General features: G+C 48.0%; 1 protein-coding gene across 9 annotated transcripts; it reads right to left on the reverse strand.

Moving 5' to 3' along the window:
* Nucleotides 1–103: 103 nt before the first annotated feature.
* LOC127393965 (zinc finger protein 501-like) lies at nucleotides 104–12940 on the reverse strand. Of its 9 annotated transcripts, none has more exons than XM_051639657.1 (3): nucleotides 12878–12940; nucleotides 3832–3937; nucleotides 104–2604 (listed from the first exon to the last, which is right to left on the reverse strand). In XM_051639657.1, the coding sequence occupies exon 3, from the start codon at nucleotides 2588–2590 to the stop codon at nucleotides 1169–1171; it is 1422 nt and encodes a 473-aa protein (XP_051495617.1). In that variant the 5' UTR covers nucleotides 2591–2604; nucleotides 3832–3937; nucleotides 12878–12940; the 3' UTR covers nucleotides 104–1168. The 9 variants fall into 9 exon arrangements, with proteins under 9 accessions (XP_051495617.1, XP_051495576.1, XP_051495589.1 ...); XM_051639616.1 differs by lacking the exon at nucleotides 12878–12940 and adding an exon at nucleotides 12720–12786; XM_051639629.1 differs by lacking the exon at nucleotides 12878–12940 and adding an exon at nucleotides 11273–12065.
* Nucleotides 12941–19905: the final 6965 nt, after the last annotated feature.

Raw genomic sequence — 19905 nt, forward strand, 5'->3', positions numbered from 1 at the left:
GTCCGATCCGTCCCTCACAAGCTCCTGGCCACACCAAATTCAGTGAGCGGCCGGCCCCTGGTTACAGTTTCCCTCTCATCAGACGCAAGGGCAGAAAACCAGATTGTACAGAGGAAAAAAGGTTTTATTTAGGACGCAAACACACAGCTAGTAACAAAACATAGCAATAGAGAGGGAGGCTTATGTAATATACAGTCATTAGCATAGTAATAAATGCAATTATAGTAAGTCCTAACTGTTAACACTTGACTTTGTATGTTAATACTTTACAAGCAATAGTAAGCTAAAGAGGAGTATCATAAAAAGGACTACAAAATTGCAAACAGTCTCTGGACTACCAGAAGAAACTCACCGTGTACCAATTCTGACACATCTCACAGCAACGAGGAAGGTTTTTTTTTGGTTAATTAAGGTAAGGCCACATTTTTTGCCCACGTTTTATTGATGTCCCAAGTTGGAAGTGGCATCAAATCAGCAAGGGCAAATTTGTGAGAAACTGCCAGAGACCAGTAATGGGCTGGATTCCAACTGGAAATGCTTGTGCATCCCTGTTTTCTGGGAACAGCCATGACAGTTCTGCATTACTCAGCTATCACATCACCCAGGCTTTGTGTGCAGAGGTAGGAATTAATTGTCCCATGTAAGATTTGGAAAACAGAGAGAAAAGACAAGTAGATTGAAGTTCAGCTCCAAAGCCTTAGAAGATTTGGAAGTGCCTTGTCAAACACTGGGAAAACATTAATGAAAGACGAGAGAGGGCAGTAAAAAAGGGAGTTCCTAAGACTAGTACAGTGTTTAACAAGCTGAAGTTTTGAGTCAGAACCAACCTGGAACCTTTTATTTTGATCTTCACTTCAGCTGAAAAGTTACTTTACGAGCCTGATTCTCCCAATTGATATTCTACTACATATTCACAGTCCCCAGATTTACCCAGAAGCTGGTGCCCACTCCTCAGGCTCTCACCACTCTTCCTAAACCACCAGTGCTCAGATCTGAAGACTAACTCCCTGTGTCTAGACCTCCTGATGGATTTTGTGCCACACAGCGCCCAGCCCTGACACCAGAGTCACCACGTCTCCAGTCAGTCTCTTCCCACCATGGTTCTCATCACCCGCCTTTTTCAGTTGCCCCCAAATATTGCTGTTGTTTCCTGAACACCCACTCAGCCCTACGGCAGAAGCGAGCGGGAAGCGAGCATCCTCCTACCCACCGCACATTTATAAGGTTTCTTGGCCACATGGATTTTCAAATGCACTTTAAGCGTTGAGCTTTTCCGGAAGCTTTTCCCACACTCGCCACACTCATAGGGCTTGTCGCCTGCATGGATCCTCAGGTGGGCACCGAGGGCTGAGCTGTGCCTGAATGTTTTTCCGCACGCCTCGCACTTGTAGGGTCTCTCCCCGCGGTGGATCCTCAGGTGCACGCTGAGAGCTGAGCTCCGACGGAAGCTGTCCCCGCACTCCACGCAGATGTAGGGCCGTTCCTCGGCATGCGTGGTCTGGTGCTTGGCCAGAGTGGAGCAGTCGCTGCACCTCCGGCCGCACTGGGCACACTGGTAGGGGTTGGGCAGGAGGCCGCTGGGGTAGATGGGCAAGGCCTTCCCCCCATGGATCCGGCGATGAGTGGTGAGTGCTGAGCTCTGGCTAAAGCCCTTCCCGCAGATGGGGCACTTGTAGGGCTTCTCGCCCGTGTGCGTTCGCATATGGGTCACCAGTGAGGAGCTCTGCCGGAAGGTTTTCCCACACTCGGTGCACTCGTATGGTTTCTCTCCCGTATGGATCCTCTGATGCCGAATAATGGCTGAGCTGTCCCGAAAGCGCTTACCGCACTCCTGGCACTTGTGGGGCTTCTCCCCAGTGTGCACTCTCCGGTGTATGATCAGGGAGGAGCGGTCGCTGAAGCTTTTCTCACACCGGGGGCAATGAAAGGGTTTCTCACCCTTGTGGCTTCGCTGGTGAACAATGAGATGCGAGTTCTGACTGAAGCTCTTCCCACACTCATTGCACTGGTAGTGTCTCTCTCCCGTGTGGGTCCGCTGGTGCCTGATCACGTTGGACCTCTGGCTGAAGGTCTTCTCGCACTCATTGCATTGGTAGGGCTTCTCACCGGTGTGGATTCGCTGGTGTTTGATTAGGTCTGAGTTGCGGGTGAAGCTCTTCCCACATTCTGAGCAGCTGAAGGGTTTCTCCGCCAGGTGGATCCTCTGGTGCTGGCTTAGGTATGAGCTCCGGCTGAAGCTCTTCCCACACTCAGGACACTGGTAAGTTTTCTCTCCCACCTGCTGAATCCAAATGGCACTGTTCCCACACATTGGTGGATCTGGCTCATCCACAGCAAGGATAACCTTGCTGATGTGGGCTCTACCACTCTCCTTGCACTCCCAGACCTCCATCCCACGAGAAGTTATCATTCCCTGTCTCTTTCCAAAAGATGCCTCCACCATACTTTCTGTCTCCAGCTCTTGCTTGCAGACCTGTCTTTGATGGGTATCCTGGAGAGTATCTCCTGTCAGCTTTCTGGAGGGGAACAGATGCAGTTTAGCTCTGAAAGGACTTTCCTGATGAAGCTTGCCCTTCTCTGTGTTGTCCATGGTCCTGTCACCTGCTGGAGTGAACAGAGGAAATAGCAATGAATAAACCCCCATGCTTCTCTGAGGGAGAAGTCCAAGCAGGGAGCCAGCCCCTGCACTTGTATCTCGTCTGTGCAGAGTGAAGCCTCAGAAACCGAGGAGTGTGGGAACAGAGTGTGACCCCAAGGATGGGCAGTAAAGAGGGTCCTCTGTCATAAAGTCACAGCTCTGAAGGACAAAACCTGTCACTTGCTTGTCCTCAAAGTTCCAATGTCTAGTGAGGTTAGAGGAACATCATGACTGGTCTACTCAACAACCCCCACTGTAGCTGCTTCTCCTCCCATTGCATATCAATCAATACTCTTCTTCCAGCATTTCCATGCTTAATCAAGAAATTAAGCAGCCAACACCACAGGAACATCCACCCTGCCAGGCACACTGTTTTCTTTCTTCTTTACAATCTTAGCCCTGTTCCTTAAAAAGAAAGCCCTACATAGTCTGCAGCAAACTGTATCTAGACTTGTCTACAGAACAGATAGGCAAGTGAGTGGAAAGATGAACTGTTTTATTAACCAAGCATGGTAATGAACATTTAGACTGAAACACTTAGAAGCTTCTGTTTGTTTATTATTTATATGGAGAATACACCTCAGGAATGGATGCTGAAGTGTGAGGTAAGCTGATTAGCTGGATGGCACTGCTTACAAAGTTAACATCATCCTCCTGCATGTGGGAGGTCAGAATATGAGATGAATGCAGCACGATAAATGGTTCACATTCTGTTTTGGGTGATCTGCTGATTTTGGAAGACAACACCACACTGGTTATACTCATTTCCAAAGTTTTGTTTACAACACTCAGGGCTGAGAAACATTTCTAGCACAAATAAAGATATTGCCTTGGTCAAGGCACACACCTCAAGGCAGCAAAATGACCAGTAAAACATCAAAAATGTTGTCAGTGTAAAAGGAAGAAAAAGACATGCTTTGGTTAGTTATGCCTTCTAACATTCTGAATGTAGCCTTTGCTGAAAAATACACAAAAATTTATTTCATTTTGGACAGGCTCGTTTGGAAAAGATTTCCCCAGCAATGTGTTTAATCTGTTTTGTACCCTCCCTACAAATCTTCCTGAAAGCAGAATCTACATTATAGGGGCATAGGAGGCAGCATGAGTGCAGAGCATGCAGCACAGTACATGCCAGATTTTCAGCTTTTAGCTCTTCTCCTCCCTTCCCAGACATGCTCTATTCAATTTTTCACCTTGTGAGCAATCTCCCTGCTGTCTTGTGTTTAGATGCTTCTGGCGACAAAGCTGTTCCTCTTCACTCCATCCAGGAGGTTAAAGCCAAGCCAGGGACTGTAGATCCTGATCAGAGGAAAGAAAACAGAAGTAACAAATACCCATCATAGTAGCCATGCTGTAGAGTGAGATTACAGGAGAGTAACTGTTCAGGAGACAAAAGCAACCTAGACCAGAGGAAAATCACACCCAGAAAAATGAGTCAGGGTCCCTGTCTGTTCTGCCACACACACCATGACACCACTGTTTGGGTCCAACAAGCAGGGCCAGCTCATGTAGCAAAGATGGGGTCAACTACACATGCTGCAGAGAGCAGCCTGCCAGCTTGCTGCCTTCTCATAAATGTCTGGATGTTCCTCCTGCTGCACTTCCAGACAAAAAATGCCTCCTACTGAGTTTTGTATAGAAAAATACCAATTCCTCAAAACATGTTTTCATCCTAGTGAATTAAATGAGAACATAAAGTAGTTAATGCAATTCTGTTCTGCAGGTGGAGGAAAAATGCCACCTTCACAACAGGCTGCTTTCTGTGTCTGTCTGGCACCCTGTTTATTGCCTTTACCAAAGGAATATTTTGCTTAGTTGCTCTCAGTGGCTCAGCCAGGCACGCAGAGGTCTGGCTGACAGAAGAGATTTTGTTCTGCTCACACATTATCAACAGGAGCAGTCCAAAGGCAGAATTTCCTGTCCTGTGCTCCAGAAAAATAGCAATTTGGCTGCTCTGTTCCAGATGGAGTTTACAGGGCTGGCAGTGAGCAAAAAAAAAAACAACCCACAAAACAAAACCAGTCACACACACCTGTTTATGCAAGAACACCAAGATGACTTGTGACCAACATGCAATCCCACTTCTCAAGGATCTCTTTTCAGAGCAAAAGTACACTGTGTAGGAGTGGGATATAAAATTAGGTCACCCATTTAGTTTTAGCACTACATTTGTGCAGTGGTATTTGTACAGCAGCATTTTAAGATGCTTAGGGATGTGACATCCTAGAAATGCACAGGTTACAGAAAGAAAATGCTTAGAAACTGTACATGTGAATGCCAGCTTTGCAATGGTATCGCACCATTTTTGTCCCATTCCTGCCATGCCACTAGCAACAAGTGTAAAATGACTCATGACTGGGTGTTCCTAAGAAAAAGAAAGGTTAAATAGCATCTTTTCCTTCCAAAATGAGAAAAAAACTGAACTGGGTTCTCAGTGGTGTGCCAGAGGAGGGTACTGCGATAGACATTGGTTGCCAGGCCCTCCCAAGGGCAGAGGGAAGATTTCCCACACCCAGGCAGGTTGTGGGAAACAGCAGAAAGACACGTTGTGGGCTGTGTAGTAAAGATCTGTCCCTCAGCAAGATGGGAAAATGAAAATGCCACGGAGCACCAGACAGGGACAAGGTGCTGGTCTCCATGGCAGCCATGTCTGGAGAAAGCCAAGGCCCCAAGCAGCGTCCCGGCTGCTGAGGCACCCCAGTCCTTATGAGGCCGAAAGAGGAACAAGAGAAGCGACGTGCAGCGTGGGAAGGCGACGGGCTGCACCGAGCTCCCGTGACAATGGAGGGAGGCCCCACGGTGCCCCACGACCGACACGGCTGGCCAGGGTCAGGCGCACCGCTGCCGAGGCCACAAGCCACGGGATACACGTGGAGGACAGAAAGCTGTCGCGGGTGTCATCAACCCAGTAAAACCAAACAACCCCCGTGGGGGCCTCCACTGAGTTTGGACCCAGTGGCACAGCAAGGAGGAGGGCCGACCCCACTGCCACAGGAAGAGAGACGTGTCCCAACCCAACCTCAGGGAAGTGGCTGCCCCTGCCTTCCCCAGCACTAACCCCGCGGCTGGCAGCATGCAGGCCCGGCGGCTGGGCAGGAGAGGAGATGGAAGGGAGGCGGGAGCAGGAGCGGGAGCGGGAAGAACGGTAGGAACAGAGGCGTCTGTGACACCATCAGCCATGCCACCCCCCGGCTCTCCTGAGCCAAGCTGGGGAGGCAGGAGGAGGACGCAGGCAGAAGTGACACCTCTGCTAGCACACTGGGTCCCAGGCTGTTTGTTAAAGCACTACCCATGGTGTGATGTCGGCCACATGGGCTTGTCTGCTCTTGTCCGGTGAGTAGGAAACCCTTCTCCTTCAAGCTAGGCTGTGAGGAAGGGTGGGTGACCCGGCTGCTCTTCACCCCTCCCCATTGCTCCTCAGCTTTGGCAGAAACACTCTCGAACGCCTCAAGTGCAAAGACCTCAGTTTCTTAAAATCTTGCCAGTCTTTGCTTAACATGAGCCAGCAATGTGCACTGAGAGCCCAGAAAGCAAACTGTATCCTGGGCTACATCAAAAGAAATGTGGCCAGCAGGTCAAGGAAGATGATTCTCCCCCTCTATTCTGCTCTCATGATACCTGATTTGGAGCATTGCGTCCAGTTCTGGAGACCCAACACAAGAAGGACATGGACCTGCTGGAGTGAATCCACAGGAAGGCTGCAGCACCTCTCCTACAAAGAGATATTAGGAAGAAATTCTATACTGTGAGGGTGGTGAGACACTGGAACATGTTGCCCAGAGAAGCTGTGGATGCCTGCTCCCTGGAAGTGTTCAAGGACAGGTTTTACAGGGCTTTGAGCTGTCCTTACCCATGCAGGGAGGTTAGAACTAGATGATCTTTAAGATCCCTTCCAATCCAAACCATTCTATGGTTCTATGATTCTGATTCTATCATGATTCACTCATTGGGGCTGGTATTTTATTCATCAAGGAGGGCCAGAGAGTAACCAAGGAGCTGGGGAACAGGACTTAGAGCAGGAAATAGTGGGCAGAGGCTGTAGCTGGAAACAGGGTGGAGACTGGAGACATGATGATGGGGACAGCTGGGCACATAAACTAGACACGAGTGCAAATGCAGAGATCTGGACTTCAGCTGCAAGGCCATAAGGGAATTGCTGGCCAGGTGAAGTGACAGGGGAGGCAGAAGAAAGAGGTCTGAGAGAGGACTTTGGTTAAAGACAAACAAAAAGGGACATAACTGGAAGAAATGGATAGGAAGGCTAGGCTTCTCTCGCCACATCCTGGTGCAAGACCATGGAGGGGTTCTGTATCTCCCCAGTCTCCTCATTCCCCTGCTTTCTGCAAACCTCCATGTAGTCACCTAGCAAAGTATGGTGCTGTCAGCTCCTACTGCCTCATCAAGTGCTTGATAACCCCTGCTGTCCTCTGGAGGGGCAAGTTACGTGCTTTTGTTTGATCCTGCTGCGTCTGCAGGTGTCAAAAAGAGGCCATGAGGAAGCTTTTAATATTTTTTTTTTTAACCCAGAGGGGTAAAAAAAGACATATTGGGTTAAAAGACTATTACAGAGGTTGCAAAGTCAAACTTGGAGCATGTTGTTCTGGAACCTTAGATTTGTTCTCCCTGAGCATGGACGTAGTAACGCAGCTCTTTAATTACCTGCCTTCAGTTTTTTCACACAGGCTTTGGCTTCTTTAGCTCCTGGATGGACACTGCCTTTCTAATAAGCCACTATTCAGCATGTTATGTCACCCTTATTGGTCAGTGTTTGACTCTCTGATTTATTTACTGAACCCTTTTGAAGTCTGCTATAGACAGAATGACTCATTTCCTCTTTACATTTTTACTGCATGTTGTAGTGTTTCACAGCTATTAATTGGTTTATAGTGATTTTACAAATGGCAAAATAAGGGCCATGAGGTATTAAAGTAAAAAACATTCACTAATTTTAAAATCTCCTTTTGAGATAATCTCAGCCTTGTCTTCTCAAGGTATATATATGCTAATGTAGCACTTACTTGCCACTCAAAATATACCACATGCAGACTCCAAAACAGCAAGAGATCTCAGCTTTCCTATAAACAGCAACCCACAAGGTGAGGAAAATGCTATTAGTAACACACTAAGAAACCTGGTCCATCTAGCATCACACAGGCATCTCTGTGGTGTAGCCAGGAATAAAACCTACTTCTTGGAAGAGTATCCACAAAACTACCCTTGCCCTTCCAGCATCTGCCTTACTCATTCTTCCATACACCTTCCAAGTTGTGGGAAGTCTGGAGAAGAGAAGGTTCCAGGGAGACCTTACAGCAGCCTTCCAGTACCTGAAGGGGGCCTACAGGTACATGCCCATGCAGGGGGGTTGGAACTAGATGATCTTTAAGGTCCCTTTCAACCCAAGCATACCAGATTTTCCCTAGATCTAGACCCCCATCTTGAGCCTATTATAGCATTTCCCATGTGCTGGATCCTGCATCCAGAGAAGGCAACAGATCTGGGTTCAGCCTTCCATCTCTTTTGCATGTGCCATGGCTAGCATTTTCTCCTCCCTCTGACTCCCTGCTGTTTATTTTTCACCAGTGCTCATGGTCTGGGGCTGCAGAGCCAGCCCTTGGGGCAGGAAGGCACAGCAGCCAGGAACACCACTCTCTGACCAGGAGTACCACCAGTTCTTCATGTTACTCCAGGTCGCCCACCGCACCAGAACTGCCTGCATCCTTCGTTTGCTCTATGGCTGCCAGAACCCCCTGATCCAGAAACTGGACAAGTATGAAAACCATGGAATCATCCCTAAAGGTAAAGCTGACCCTGACTCCCAAGGGCAGGCAGATGAATGGGGGTCCTTCATGGCCAGCACTGGACCTGATTGCTGGGTGGGAACAGAGACTCATGAGCTGGCAGGGGAGAGGGGCGGGTAGTGATCCTGCAGTGAGAAGAACATACCTGTTCATGAGCATCCTCTTTCACACTCAGTTGCATCCATGTGTGTCCCTAGGGCCAGCCTCCTCTCATGCCTTGAGTCATGGAGATGACCAAGAAGCAGTGGAGTTTCTCACTGAGGTTCAGGGAGGCCCCCAAATGGCATGGGGCTTTTCATGGAGGGATGTGATTCAACAGTGAGGTTACTGCAGAGAGCTGCTGGGACCCCAGCACTGGAGTTTATCATTGAATCTGTGTCTTCAACTGCCTCTTTCTAGGGCCCATATGCTCCGAACTGAAAGGAACTTCTTTCTTTCCTGACTTCTGCTCCTTTTCTTTTTATCGCTGTACTACAAAAAGGTACTTCATTAAGGTGAGTTATTTAGCTGTTTCCTGAAGACCACAGTGTCCTCTGGGCAATCATCAGGGAGGGCCCTGAAAATGAGGAAGTAGGAAAGCAGGAGGCTAATAGACAGGGAAGGTAGAAGAGAGCCACAAGCAGCCCACCTTCCAGGGGCATGCACACCAAGCTGACTAGCTGATAAAGATGGTGCTTACAGCCACTTAAAATTGGAGACTGGTATTCCTGAAGAAAATGAGCCTGTGAGGACCAGCTCAGCCCTTATCTCCAGCTCTCACTCCCAAGCAAGACGACACAATTTAGGCTACTATAGGAGAAAGAGTGATTTTACTTTGGGGAAGGAGAACTGGGAGTCCCAAGAAAAGACTTGGGGAGACCTGATATGGAAAGGACACAAAGGTTTCTTTCCTGTCTTGGCTCATCTTTGTAGGGAATGGGAAAGATGGGATTGTGCAGTGAGTGCTAACCCCACAGAACAGGGGGGTGGCTAGGTGCCTGGTCCCTGGGCCCACTGCCTCCACAGAGGTGTGTTTTCTCCTCCACAGAGGACTGTGTGCCAAAAAGAGAGAAAAGCTGAGCTGGCCAGCACACAAGTCTCCAACGACATGACCAGAAGAAATGCTGCCATGTTGTCTGGCCTCTTGAGGCCCCAGCTTACTGTTCCCACACCTCCTTCAACTGCCAACTCCATCCGTGACACCAGAGTAGCTCTGATACCCAGCTCCTTACGTAAGGGCACACCACGGTCGAAGGAAATGCAACTAAATCCTTCTGACCCACAGGCCACAAGCATGACAGCCCGTGGCCAGCAGCGAGGACAGCTGCCCGTCAATGACATCCAAGATCTTCTACTGAGGCTACAAGATAACCGTGTGCAGAGTTCAATGCAGAGACTTCAGCAGTTGTTGGCCATGGGGAAGGCAGTAGGGGAGGAGGAGTTGCAGGATGCTGCCCGGAAGCTGCTGGTGGCCCTGAACGATGCACTGGGCACAGAAGAGAGAAGTAAGCAGCAAAGGAGGATCAGCCATTGAGGCTCTTCTACATGGCGTTGAGTCAGACACACTGTGTCAGGGATGTATGAGAAGACAGAAACACGAGGAGTCCTCCTTCCTGAACCTGAGGCATCATCAAGGTTGACAGTGCTTCCTCAGGCCAACAGTATGGCATGGAAGAGGACAAGCCATCTTTTCCAAGTGCATGGGAAAACCCAGGCATGGGAAATGGTATTGCTCAGGATTCAAAGAGAAAGACTTTGTCCTCTCAGAGAAGAGATACTGTCCTCTGCCACACAAACTGTTCACCTGCTTGCCTTGGTTTCAGCTGGAATAAAGTTAATTTTCTCTTAGTAGACAGTATAGTGCTGTGTTTTGGATTGAGAATGAAAATAATGTTCGTAACAGCTGATGCTTTAGTTGTTGCTAAGCCACATTTCTACTAAATCAATTTCTGCTTCTCATACTGCTGGGGGCTGGGGGTTCATAAGAAGCTGGGTGGGGACACTGCAGGAACAGCTGATCCCAGCTGACCAAAGGGATATTCCACACTGTATGATGTCACGCTCAGTGTATAAAGCTGGGGGGAAGAGGAAGGAAGGGGAGGACATTCAGAGTGATGGTGTTTGTGTTCCCAAGTAACCGTTTAATGTGTTGGAGCCCTACTTTCCTGGGGGTTGCTGAACACCTGCCTGCCCATGGGAAATGATGCATGAATTCCTTGTTTTGCTTTACTTGTGTGTGCATCTTCTGCTTTACTTGTTAAATTGTCTTTTATCTCAGCCCATGAGTTTTCTCACTTTTACTCTTCTGATCTCTCCCCCATCCCATCAGGGAGGAGTGAGCAAATGGCTGTGAGGTTCTTAGCTGGCGACTGGGGTTAAACCATTACACAACTTCTGTTTAATTTGGGAGGTGATTATTCTTGAACAAGGCAAGATGGAAAAGTAACTGTTTTTTCCCGACTGGGGCTGTACCATCATCGCCAGCTCTCTGTCCTGGGCAGAGAGATGGGGTTTGTTGTGTTATTCAAAGAGCATTCTAAATCAAGTATAGGAGTTTCTGCTCAGAAGCATTAAGAAAACAACCTCTGGAAGTATGTGTGTGAATATACACATATATACACGAGGAGTGCTCTCTAGATGCAGGAAGGCCTTGCCCTGCGAGGGAACTGCTGGGCTACATTCTCCTTGTATTGGTGTTCGCACATGGTTTTAATCTACTTCTGAAATGTAGATGCTATGAAACACATCAGCTAAATATCCATATTAAGAAGCTCCTCTTGTTTCTTTCAGAAAATCAAGAGTCTGATTTATGGGAATTTTGGTGAAGTGCTCTTCCTTTTATAAGCCCTGGACATACCTCTAAGTAAACTGTGTGAAGCCCTTTGGAGCCAGCACTTGCTTCTAAAAGCAGAGTGGGAAGTCTTCAGGCACCAGCTCTGGTTTTCTGCACGTCGGCTCAGCATGACTTTAGAACTACTTCAAACCTACTCTGAACTCCAGTAGTTGGTTTAAGCTTCTAAAGAGCCCCATTAAACTGAGAATCCTCTACTTACATTTCCTCCCACACAGGCCTTCTTGTAATCTACTCCACCAAGGGCTATAAGAAAGAGGACAAAGGCAGCTCTCCCTGGGGATGGGCCACACCAAGAACACCCCCGTGGAGAAGGGCAGGGACATCTGTGTTCCCCTTTACACTGCGTAAGTGACAGAAATACAGCTGAGTGAAATGTAGGCTCTGCCTCTACCCATTGAAGGAAGTCCTTAGAAGAAGATCTAGAAATTACAGCTCCTCCATTTGTCCCAGAAAACATAGTAAGTAAGGCTGAAGGCAAGTCACATACCGGAGACCACAAAATTATTCTCCTTGGAAAATACTTTTAAGATCATCTAGTCCAACCACAACCTAACTCTACCAACCACTCACCTAACTCTACCAAGTCCAAGTGCTTAAAACATGTTCCATCTATATGTCTTTTAAACACCTCCAGGAACAGTGATTCGACCACCTCCCTGTGCAGCCTATCCCGGTGTTTAATGATCCTTCCAGTGAAGAAAGTTTCTTCTAATACCTAATCTAAACCTCCCCTGGCACAACTTGAGGCCATTGCCCCTTGTCCTGTTGCTTGTCACTTGGAAGAAGAGACCAACCCCCACCCCGCTACAACCTCCTTTCAGGCATAAGGTCTCCCCTCAGCCCCCTCTTCTCCAGGCTAAAAACCTTTGAACAAGAGCGCTTGTTTGCTCTCGGGGAGGACTGCCCAATGTACCTCTCTCACTGGGTGGGATCCCTACCAAAAGGCAGGCTGCCCTGGCCTCTCACCCTGGCACACCAGCTCCTCTCCCTAGGAAAAGCACAAAGCTGCCGGATTCCTGCCTCTGGCACCAGGGCTTCCCTCCCCCTCCCGCTGCCTGGGCGCTGACAGCTCCTCGCCAGCCGCGCCATCACGGCCCCGGGGCGCCGGCTGGCAGCCCGCCCGCGGGCTGGGACGCGCCTGGGGTCGCCACCCTTGGCCTCAGCGAGCCGAGCCGCCGGAGACCTCCTCATCGGATGGCTCCGGCCAGGCCCGCCACAACGCACCCACCCCGCGCCGCGGCCGCGGGGGTCCCCTGGGGCTGCCCTGGCAGCGGGAGGGCGGGCAGCACGCCGCGGGGGATGCCCCGCACCCAGCCCTGCCCCGCACGCCGGCCCCGCCACCTGCGCGCCCGCCCGCCCCCGCCAAGCGCCGCAAGCCCCGCGGGGGTCCCGCCCGCTCCCCGGCCCGCCTGGCCCGCCTTCCCCGCCGCAACGTCACGTAGCTCCGCACCGCGGCCGCCGCCTCGGAGTCCCCGCGCTCCCGGCCCGTTACTCCGCGGGGCTCCTCTCGCCCGGCCCGGCCCGGCCCGGCCCCCTCCCGCCTGGCACCGCCCCGCTTTTGTTGCGGCGGGCGCGAAGAAGGAGCCGCGCTTTCCCCAGCCCACTTACCGGGGCAGAGCCCATGTGGGCGGCGGGGCCGGGCGGCGGCGCTGCGGGGCCGCTCCGCTCCGCTCGCCGGGGTTAACCCTTGTGTGCGCCGGGCGCGGCCCCTCCGCCTCCGCCGGGGACAGGGAGGGGGCTCCCCGGGGCGGTGCTGCCCCGTGTTCCGCGCAGGGCCGGCCGCGGGAGGAGGCTGCTCCCCGGCACCGTGCGAGAGGACGGCGGGGAGCGGGGAGCTGCGGAGGCCGGGGAGGTCAGCGTCCCCGGCAGCGCCTGGGCGGGCTGCCGGGAGCAGCTGGCGAGGGCGGCGGCTGGAAGAGGGGTCGAGGAGCGGGGTCGTGTCCTGTCAGGCGGGGGCGGGAGGGTTGTCGGCTCCCGCGCTGGAAGAGCTGAGCTCCCATCGCACACCTCTCCGGACACACGGGAGTCAACAAAAGGACACGGGTCGCGGAGAGCCAGGCCCCCTGAACTGTCAGTGCGCCTTGTCCGAGTTTACCAGCACTGGCTGTGTGTTTGGTGCAGGCTCTGGCAGGCGGGGAAGCACCCATGCTAAAGCTAGAGCTGTGCTCCTATCACAAACTCTGGGTGACAGGATGCTGTTTTCTGCCTTGGAGACGTTTCCTTCCAGGTGAGCGGTGGCTTTACTCTGCCGCTGATCTAAAGCTGCTGAGATGCTGGTCACCGCAGCATCATTTGCTGTGTGGGTACAGCACAATACATCCGAGGGTGTTCCTGCATACAGCATGTGCCACCAGAAGGGATCCGTCCCAGGCAAAATTTACTTGGGACTGTACCTCCTGCAAGTGCTGCTGATGCACAGTTTTTTCCCCAGGGGAATGCAGGAGTGATGATACCCTTTAACTGAGATAAAGCAGTAAGTAAGGGGCTGAGGTATGTGGCAATGAGTTTTCTATGAATGGCTGCAGTGTTTCCTATGGGCTTTCAGGAACAATGGTGGGAACATGTTTACCAAGACCTTCGGGCATGGAGCAGAAAAAAAAGTGTATGATTTTTCAGTGACAATTGAATTCTCAGTGGCCTATGAATGGTTCACTGATGCCTGGACAAGTCTCTTTGTCTTGGGAGATAAAGAAACACTAATCACACAGCCAGAGAACAGTGACATGCCCCCTACATGATTTCAAGAAAGTGAATTTTATTATTCAGGAACTTGCTAAATACTGGGCCACGTTCTTATTTCTAGGTGCCTTCAGCAAAACTAAAAAGGATTCTCATCACCTTAATAACAAGAGCCCAACTGTCTTCCCTTCCCACACATGGATAGCAACTTTTACAAAGGCAGAGAGGGGTTATTCCTAAATACAAAGTCTGGCCTGAGTAATGCAGTTACTGACTCCGAAAGTATTAGACATACACCAACCTTGAGCAAATCTGGGCTTTGCAGAGGGAAGGACTTTGCACAGATTGCACATTCTTTTTCATGAGCACTTCCCCAGCTCCCTCTGCTTTTGTTTTGAAGAAGGCACTCTCCCATCCAGGACAGGCAAGTAAAATTCATAACACTGGTAGGGAAAATAAAACCAGTTGTACAAAAAAGTCCAGCTACCAGAGCATAGGTTCAAATAGTGAGTGGTAAAGGAGGGAATAGGAGGCATTTCTGATGGATGGGCAGAGCAAAATCTCTACCTTTTATTGTAGAGTACTGTGAAAGGCCAGATGCAGCATAGCTCTGATAACAGGCTCCAAGGGACATGGAAAAAAATCTTTCCACAACATTTTGTATCAAAAACAAATTGTGAAAGAGCTAAACTGTCACTTATTACTTTGTGCTAATCAGTATTCCATGGTAAGATCACTGGTATTATCAGAGTTTGCCATGTGATTTATGAGCCCAAGTCCAGTTATCACTTACGGCCTCTGCTGCAATCTTCCACCCTGTCAACATTTCTGTCTTTCACTGGCAGGTTGTTTTCGGCCACCTGAGAGCATACCTCAGTGAGTATCCTGTACCTGACTGGCTTGTGTCTTAAGCAGAACTGTCAGCTGAATTTTTCAAAGTAGTACCAGGGCACTGGCTAAATGTATTTGAATAGTTTAAACAACACTCAGAAAACCTCAGATTTTAAACTCCAAAGAAGGACCTGATGGTCCTGCATCTTAATGTTCACCTCTTGCCCCAGTGTGTCCTGTAAACCTGGTTTCATACTGAATAAGTTGTGCCAATTTTTTTGACAGCTGTATCTTCAGCAGCCCAGCATAGCAGGTCCCTTCCACAGACATTATCCAGGTGATAACGACACTGCAGGTATACATGAAAGCAGAAATTGTGTTAATGCAGCAAGTCATCCTGCTCACTAGCCCCAGGGAACACTGCCTCTTTCCCCCCAAAGGCTGCTGTCTACAAATAAATGTTAAGACCCATCAAACTCACTCCAAAATAAAGAAATTTCACCACTCATTTGGACAGAGGATGCTTCCACATCTTTTCAACACAATTTTTGTCCGCAGTCCCACTGGAGGCACAGAACTTCAGGTCCCTCTGGAATGCAGCCCGACAAAGCAGGTTTCATGACACCTTTCTGTTTCATGACATTCTACTGTTCCATCCCTGCACAGGTAACAGCTGGTTGCACCAAACGGAGATTTTCTTCCCTGGGGATTCAAGCCCAGGTACTGTTGTGCTTTCCTCACATGTCATTTATGGAACATTAAGCTTTTGTAGGGTTTTAATTATGTCTGCTTTCTCTAACTCCTTCCTCTGCACTGAGAGACATCTTTGGCCCAAACAAGTAGAGCTTGCCATCAGACAACCAAAAATGGCTTTTCTGAGCCACTTTACTTCCCATTCCCACTACTTTTATGGCAAATCAAGTCTTCCAGTATTTTCTCTAAAGATGAGTGCAAAGGATATTCCAGACAAAAATGTACAACACATCAACCTTCACTGATTTTCTCTCTGCCTGAATGTTAATAGCAACAACAACGGTATTATAGTACACAGTATAATAAAATTAACAAAACAAACAACAAAAAAACCCCACACACACAAAAAAAGGAAACATTACACATCCTGATTTACATATAAAGGAAACTGGAATGAATGAAAAAAGTTGACAAGCCTTACTTTGCTTCTTTGTGACTGTACAAAAATGTAAGGATTTGTCTCCTCAGACTGTATTTTACAGTCTTACCATACAAGTCCTCACCCTAATTTTCCTTTTCTTTTTAATCTCAGTCTTCAGCAGTCTCACACATCTTAAGACCATATTCCTCCAGTTGAGGACTCAAGTGGTTAACTGAGAAGTGAAAAACCTCAGCTCACTATCTATTGGAAAGGAATACCTTATATAGCTCTGAAAATTCAAACAGGAAACTAGAATCAACAATTCCCAGTTGAGCAAGTCAAATTTAATTTTCTTTTTTTTTTTTTTTGGGCCAATATTCTGTAAAAACTGTTTTAAGTTTTTCAAAGCAAACTAAAGCCGAGTCAATTACTGCAGCTTCCACTGTAGTGAACGGTTTTGTGACTGGAATTGGCTACAGTTGGCCGGAGATCTTAATTGCTTGTTTGCCCATTAGGCACAGCCTTTCAAAGCAAACGAGATCTGACTTTGTAATTACAGGTATGTGACTTGAGAGATTTTCAGAAAACCAAGAGTTACGTGGCAGAAGCAACAAGAACTGGCTTCTTTGCAGGTAACTTTCAAAGAAAGCAAAGCATTAAACAATTCTGAAATACGTGGTTAAAAGCCTCCCAAAGCCCTTACTCTGCTCTCGGAGCCATGCTTTGAGGGCTGGGAGAAAGTCAGCTTTATTTTCCCATAACCTTAAAATAAACAAGGTGGGAATGGCCAGAGATGGAAAGAGGAGCCGTAAGGGGTGAATTGGGTGATGAACAGGGATCTGGGGTGTGGTTGGGCTGCCTGAAGGGTTTGGTAGGCAGCAACCACCCTTTTCTGGGTACGGGAGATCAATGTGGTGTGGGCTTTCCCTACAACAGACAGTAGGAGCAGCAGAGAGTACCCAGAGATCCTAAACTGGTGGCTCCCAAAGGTCTGGGAGGTTTGCTCAGGAATGCATGTGAGCTCACAAACGGTGAAACTCCAGCTGGAGAAGTGGGGTTTGTAGTCCATCATGCATCTGCTGGGACAGACACTTGGAAGCTGTTGTCCTCCATCTGGTAGGGCAGGAGCTCTGGTGAGACAGTGCCTGTGCCAGCCAAGGATGCATCACTGTGGCTACAGACACGTTTGTGACATAAACATGAGTGGAGAAATACAGGCTTGCGAACACTTGTGAAGTTACTTTTAGCTGCTCTGTAAACCCTTGAGCCACAGCTTAAAAAACAAAACCAAACAAACAAAAAACTAGACCAAGACCATCCAACCATACAAGTTCAAAATGCCATTTCAGGCAAACCTTAATGAGAGTTTATGGTAGGGAAAGTTAATAGAAATGTACAATAGTGTAGGCAAGTATAGGTCTCAGAACAGGCCTCTCTGCCCACTTTCTCTCAAATCTGATCCTCTCAGGCCAGTCCTCACTGATACTCTTAATAATAGCATATGTTGCATCTCCCTCTTTTTATTTTTTTTTAATTTTTTTCCCTGCTGTGGTTCTTGTAAGGAATAAAACATAAAACAGCATTAGCTGCTCTAAAAGCATGCAAAATGCCTTTCACGAAGATCCTACTGATCTCTGCCTGATCTCAATAGAGTCTTTTTAGATGTTACCTCTCCAGGCTTCATCTCCATATTCTTGTCTCCCAAAAGCCTGTCCTTCAGGCATTTGTATGTACTCTGAAGGAGAAAAAAGTTATCCCCTTGGCAGACAGAAGAGTGTAAGTCCATGAAATCTTGTTTTTGTATGCAGGCTGGGTCTCCTTGCACTTTAGTATCTTTGTTCTCCATGAAATAGTATGTCTTTTGCATATCTTCATCTGTTCTTATAAGCACCCAGATTAGTCCTGTACTAATAAGTTTCATTCTCAACCACCTCTTAAAATAAAGGGACACTGACTGTTTTAAAGGCAGTGTCTCCAGCTCAGCAGCAGAAAAAAATCTCTTTTAGATCCAGTAGCTTTTTAAAGAAATCTCAAGTATCTTTATTCCATTTTTGAGTAGGCCTTTCAATACAGGATATCTGGGGCTAGAGGTTACATGGTGGAATCGCCCCCGTCAGCTCTTGAGAATGATTGAAAATCCTGTCCTTTGAACCACGGCTCATTACTCAGCCCCCCCTCTGTGGTTCTCTGCCTGGCAAATGCAGATATGATGGGTGTTGTCAGATGCTCTAATGCCGGATTCCCTATAGCACAACCATAGGGAAAAGCAAATAATGATCCAACACTGCAATGTTGTCTCTGCCGGATAAGCAAAGTATAAATAAAACCACACTTATTTCAAACCATGGCTGTAATGTGTCCTGGCTATAATGTGTCCTGGTCTATCAGCATGAGTTCTGTTCATTTCTATGTTGGTACTTTGAACAAATAGCTCATTTTTACAATTTTCTTTATCTCTGAGTATTTATGAAGTTGCTCCATGCACATAGCTTATGCTTACCATTTACATTTCTCTATACCCATATGAGCCTGCTGAATTCTCCAAAGAATATCAGATTTCAGTGCACTTTGCACTGCTAGTCTGTTACCTTTAAAGACCAGGCCATTCTTTACAGCAAACCCCAGTTTAAATCAGTAATGTGAGCTGGCTGTGTAATTCCCTGACTCCTTTACAGTGACAGCCCTAATACCTTTTTATAATCTCTCATCTTTTGCTGTGCCTCTGTAAATTTATTCCACATTTGTGAAAGCAAGCAATTCCCTTTTCTCATATTTATGTGCGTTGTATTTCTGGGTTCCTTTATCTTATCCAAGTCATGGTTTCAAACCTAATATTGGCTCTTTTTTTTCCAGCAGCTATAATAAACTAAATATGTAACAAAGAGTGTAAGACCAGGGCAAGTCTGTGCCTAACTTGCTAAGAGCTGCTCTCACTGCTCCTCTGAAAGAGGCAATGTCATCTTCTTTACAGCCCTTTTAGTCTCTTTGTCCCTAGCACTGGCAGGAAATAAAGGCACTTCAAAACTCCCTCCTCGGCTCCTCTATATGCATATACATTGAATAAACCCCCTATTTTTCCCTTTTTGAAAGGCTCGGGTTCTTGTGCAAAATCACAGGATTTTAGATACAGTTGCCTGAAGGAAAACTTATGTTCTCACAAGAAAATGAATCCCAAAAGACAGAAACACAGCTCCTCCATCCTACACCACCAGCTGCTTGTGATGTCATCTTTTCCTTCAGCCAGATCCCCCTGCTGCACGTTACTTTGCATAGGCAAAGGCTGCTCCCCTCAGAGACTTACCTTAAGTGTGTGGACTGAAGAAGACCAATATGGGAACACGCAGGAGAAGGCTGGTTCCAGCTGTGAGCCGGATCGCTTTTTATGAGACAAACAACAGATATTAATTTAGGTTTATAATTGTGCAGTCAGATACTCATTGCTTAATGATTACAACACAGTAAGACACGTGGCAGGCACCTGTGGCACATTTCTGTAAAACAGCAGCACCGATGCTCTGGAGGTCTCTGGTTTCTGGGAGAAATTTGGTCCTTGACCTGTGCTGATGGAGAACATGCTTTTCTTAAGACTGAAGTCACAAGTTTATATATCTAATACACTCTCTTGTGGACCACTTACGACATCTAAGAAACCACATCACAGTGTTACAGGAAGGTCTATTCAAAAGGACTGCAGAAAACCCTTGACTTTTGGACCATTTGTTGCTCCTGCCTCTTAGATCACCAGCTAATCAGCCAGGGTCCAAACCAACACTTTGGGGTAGGGAAGCAGTATCTCAAGCATTGCTTTTTTCAAACCTGTAACTCAAAAAAACAAGTCACTCTGCATGGCATTGGAGGTCTGCTATATAATTTACCTCTGCAACAGTTAACATTAATGTAATTATTTTAAATGGAGATATTATTACAGCTTAGTGTCTTGGTTGTTATGAGGATTATCCTAAAAGCACTTCCCACAAAGAATTCTCTGAATGTGTTTTAAGATTGCACACGA

The sequence above is a fragment of the Apus apus genome, chromosome 1 (genome assembly GCF_020740795.1).
Source record: "Apus apus isolate bApuApu2 chromosome 1, bApuApu2.pri.cur, whole genome shotgun sequence".
NCBI classification, from domain to species: Eukaryota; Metazoa; Chordata; class Aves; order Apodiformes; family Apodidae; genus Apus; species Apus apus.

Bases quoted from the DNA above. Each gene is read 5' to 3' on its own strand.
- LOC127393965 (XM_051639657.1), bottom strand. From the start codon at position 2,590: ATGGACAACACAGAGAAGGGCAAGCTTCATCAGGAAAGTCCTTTCAGA.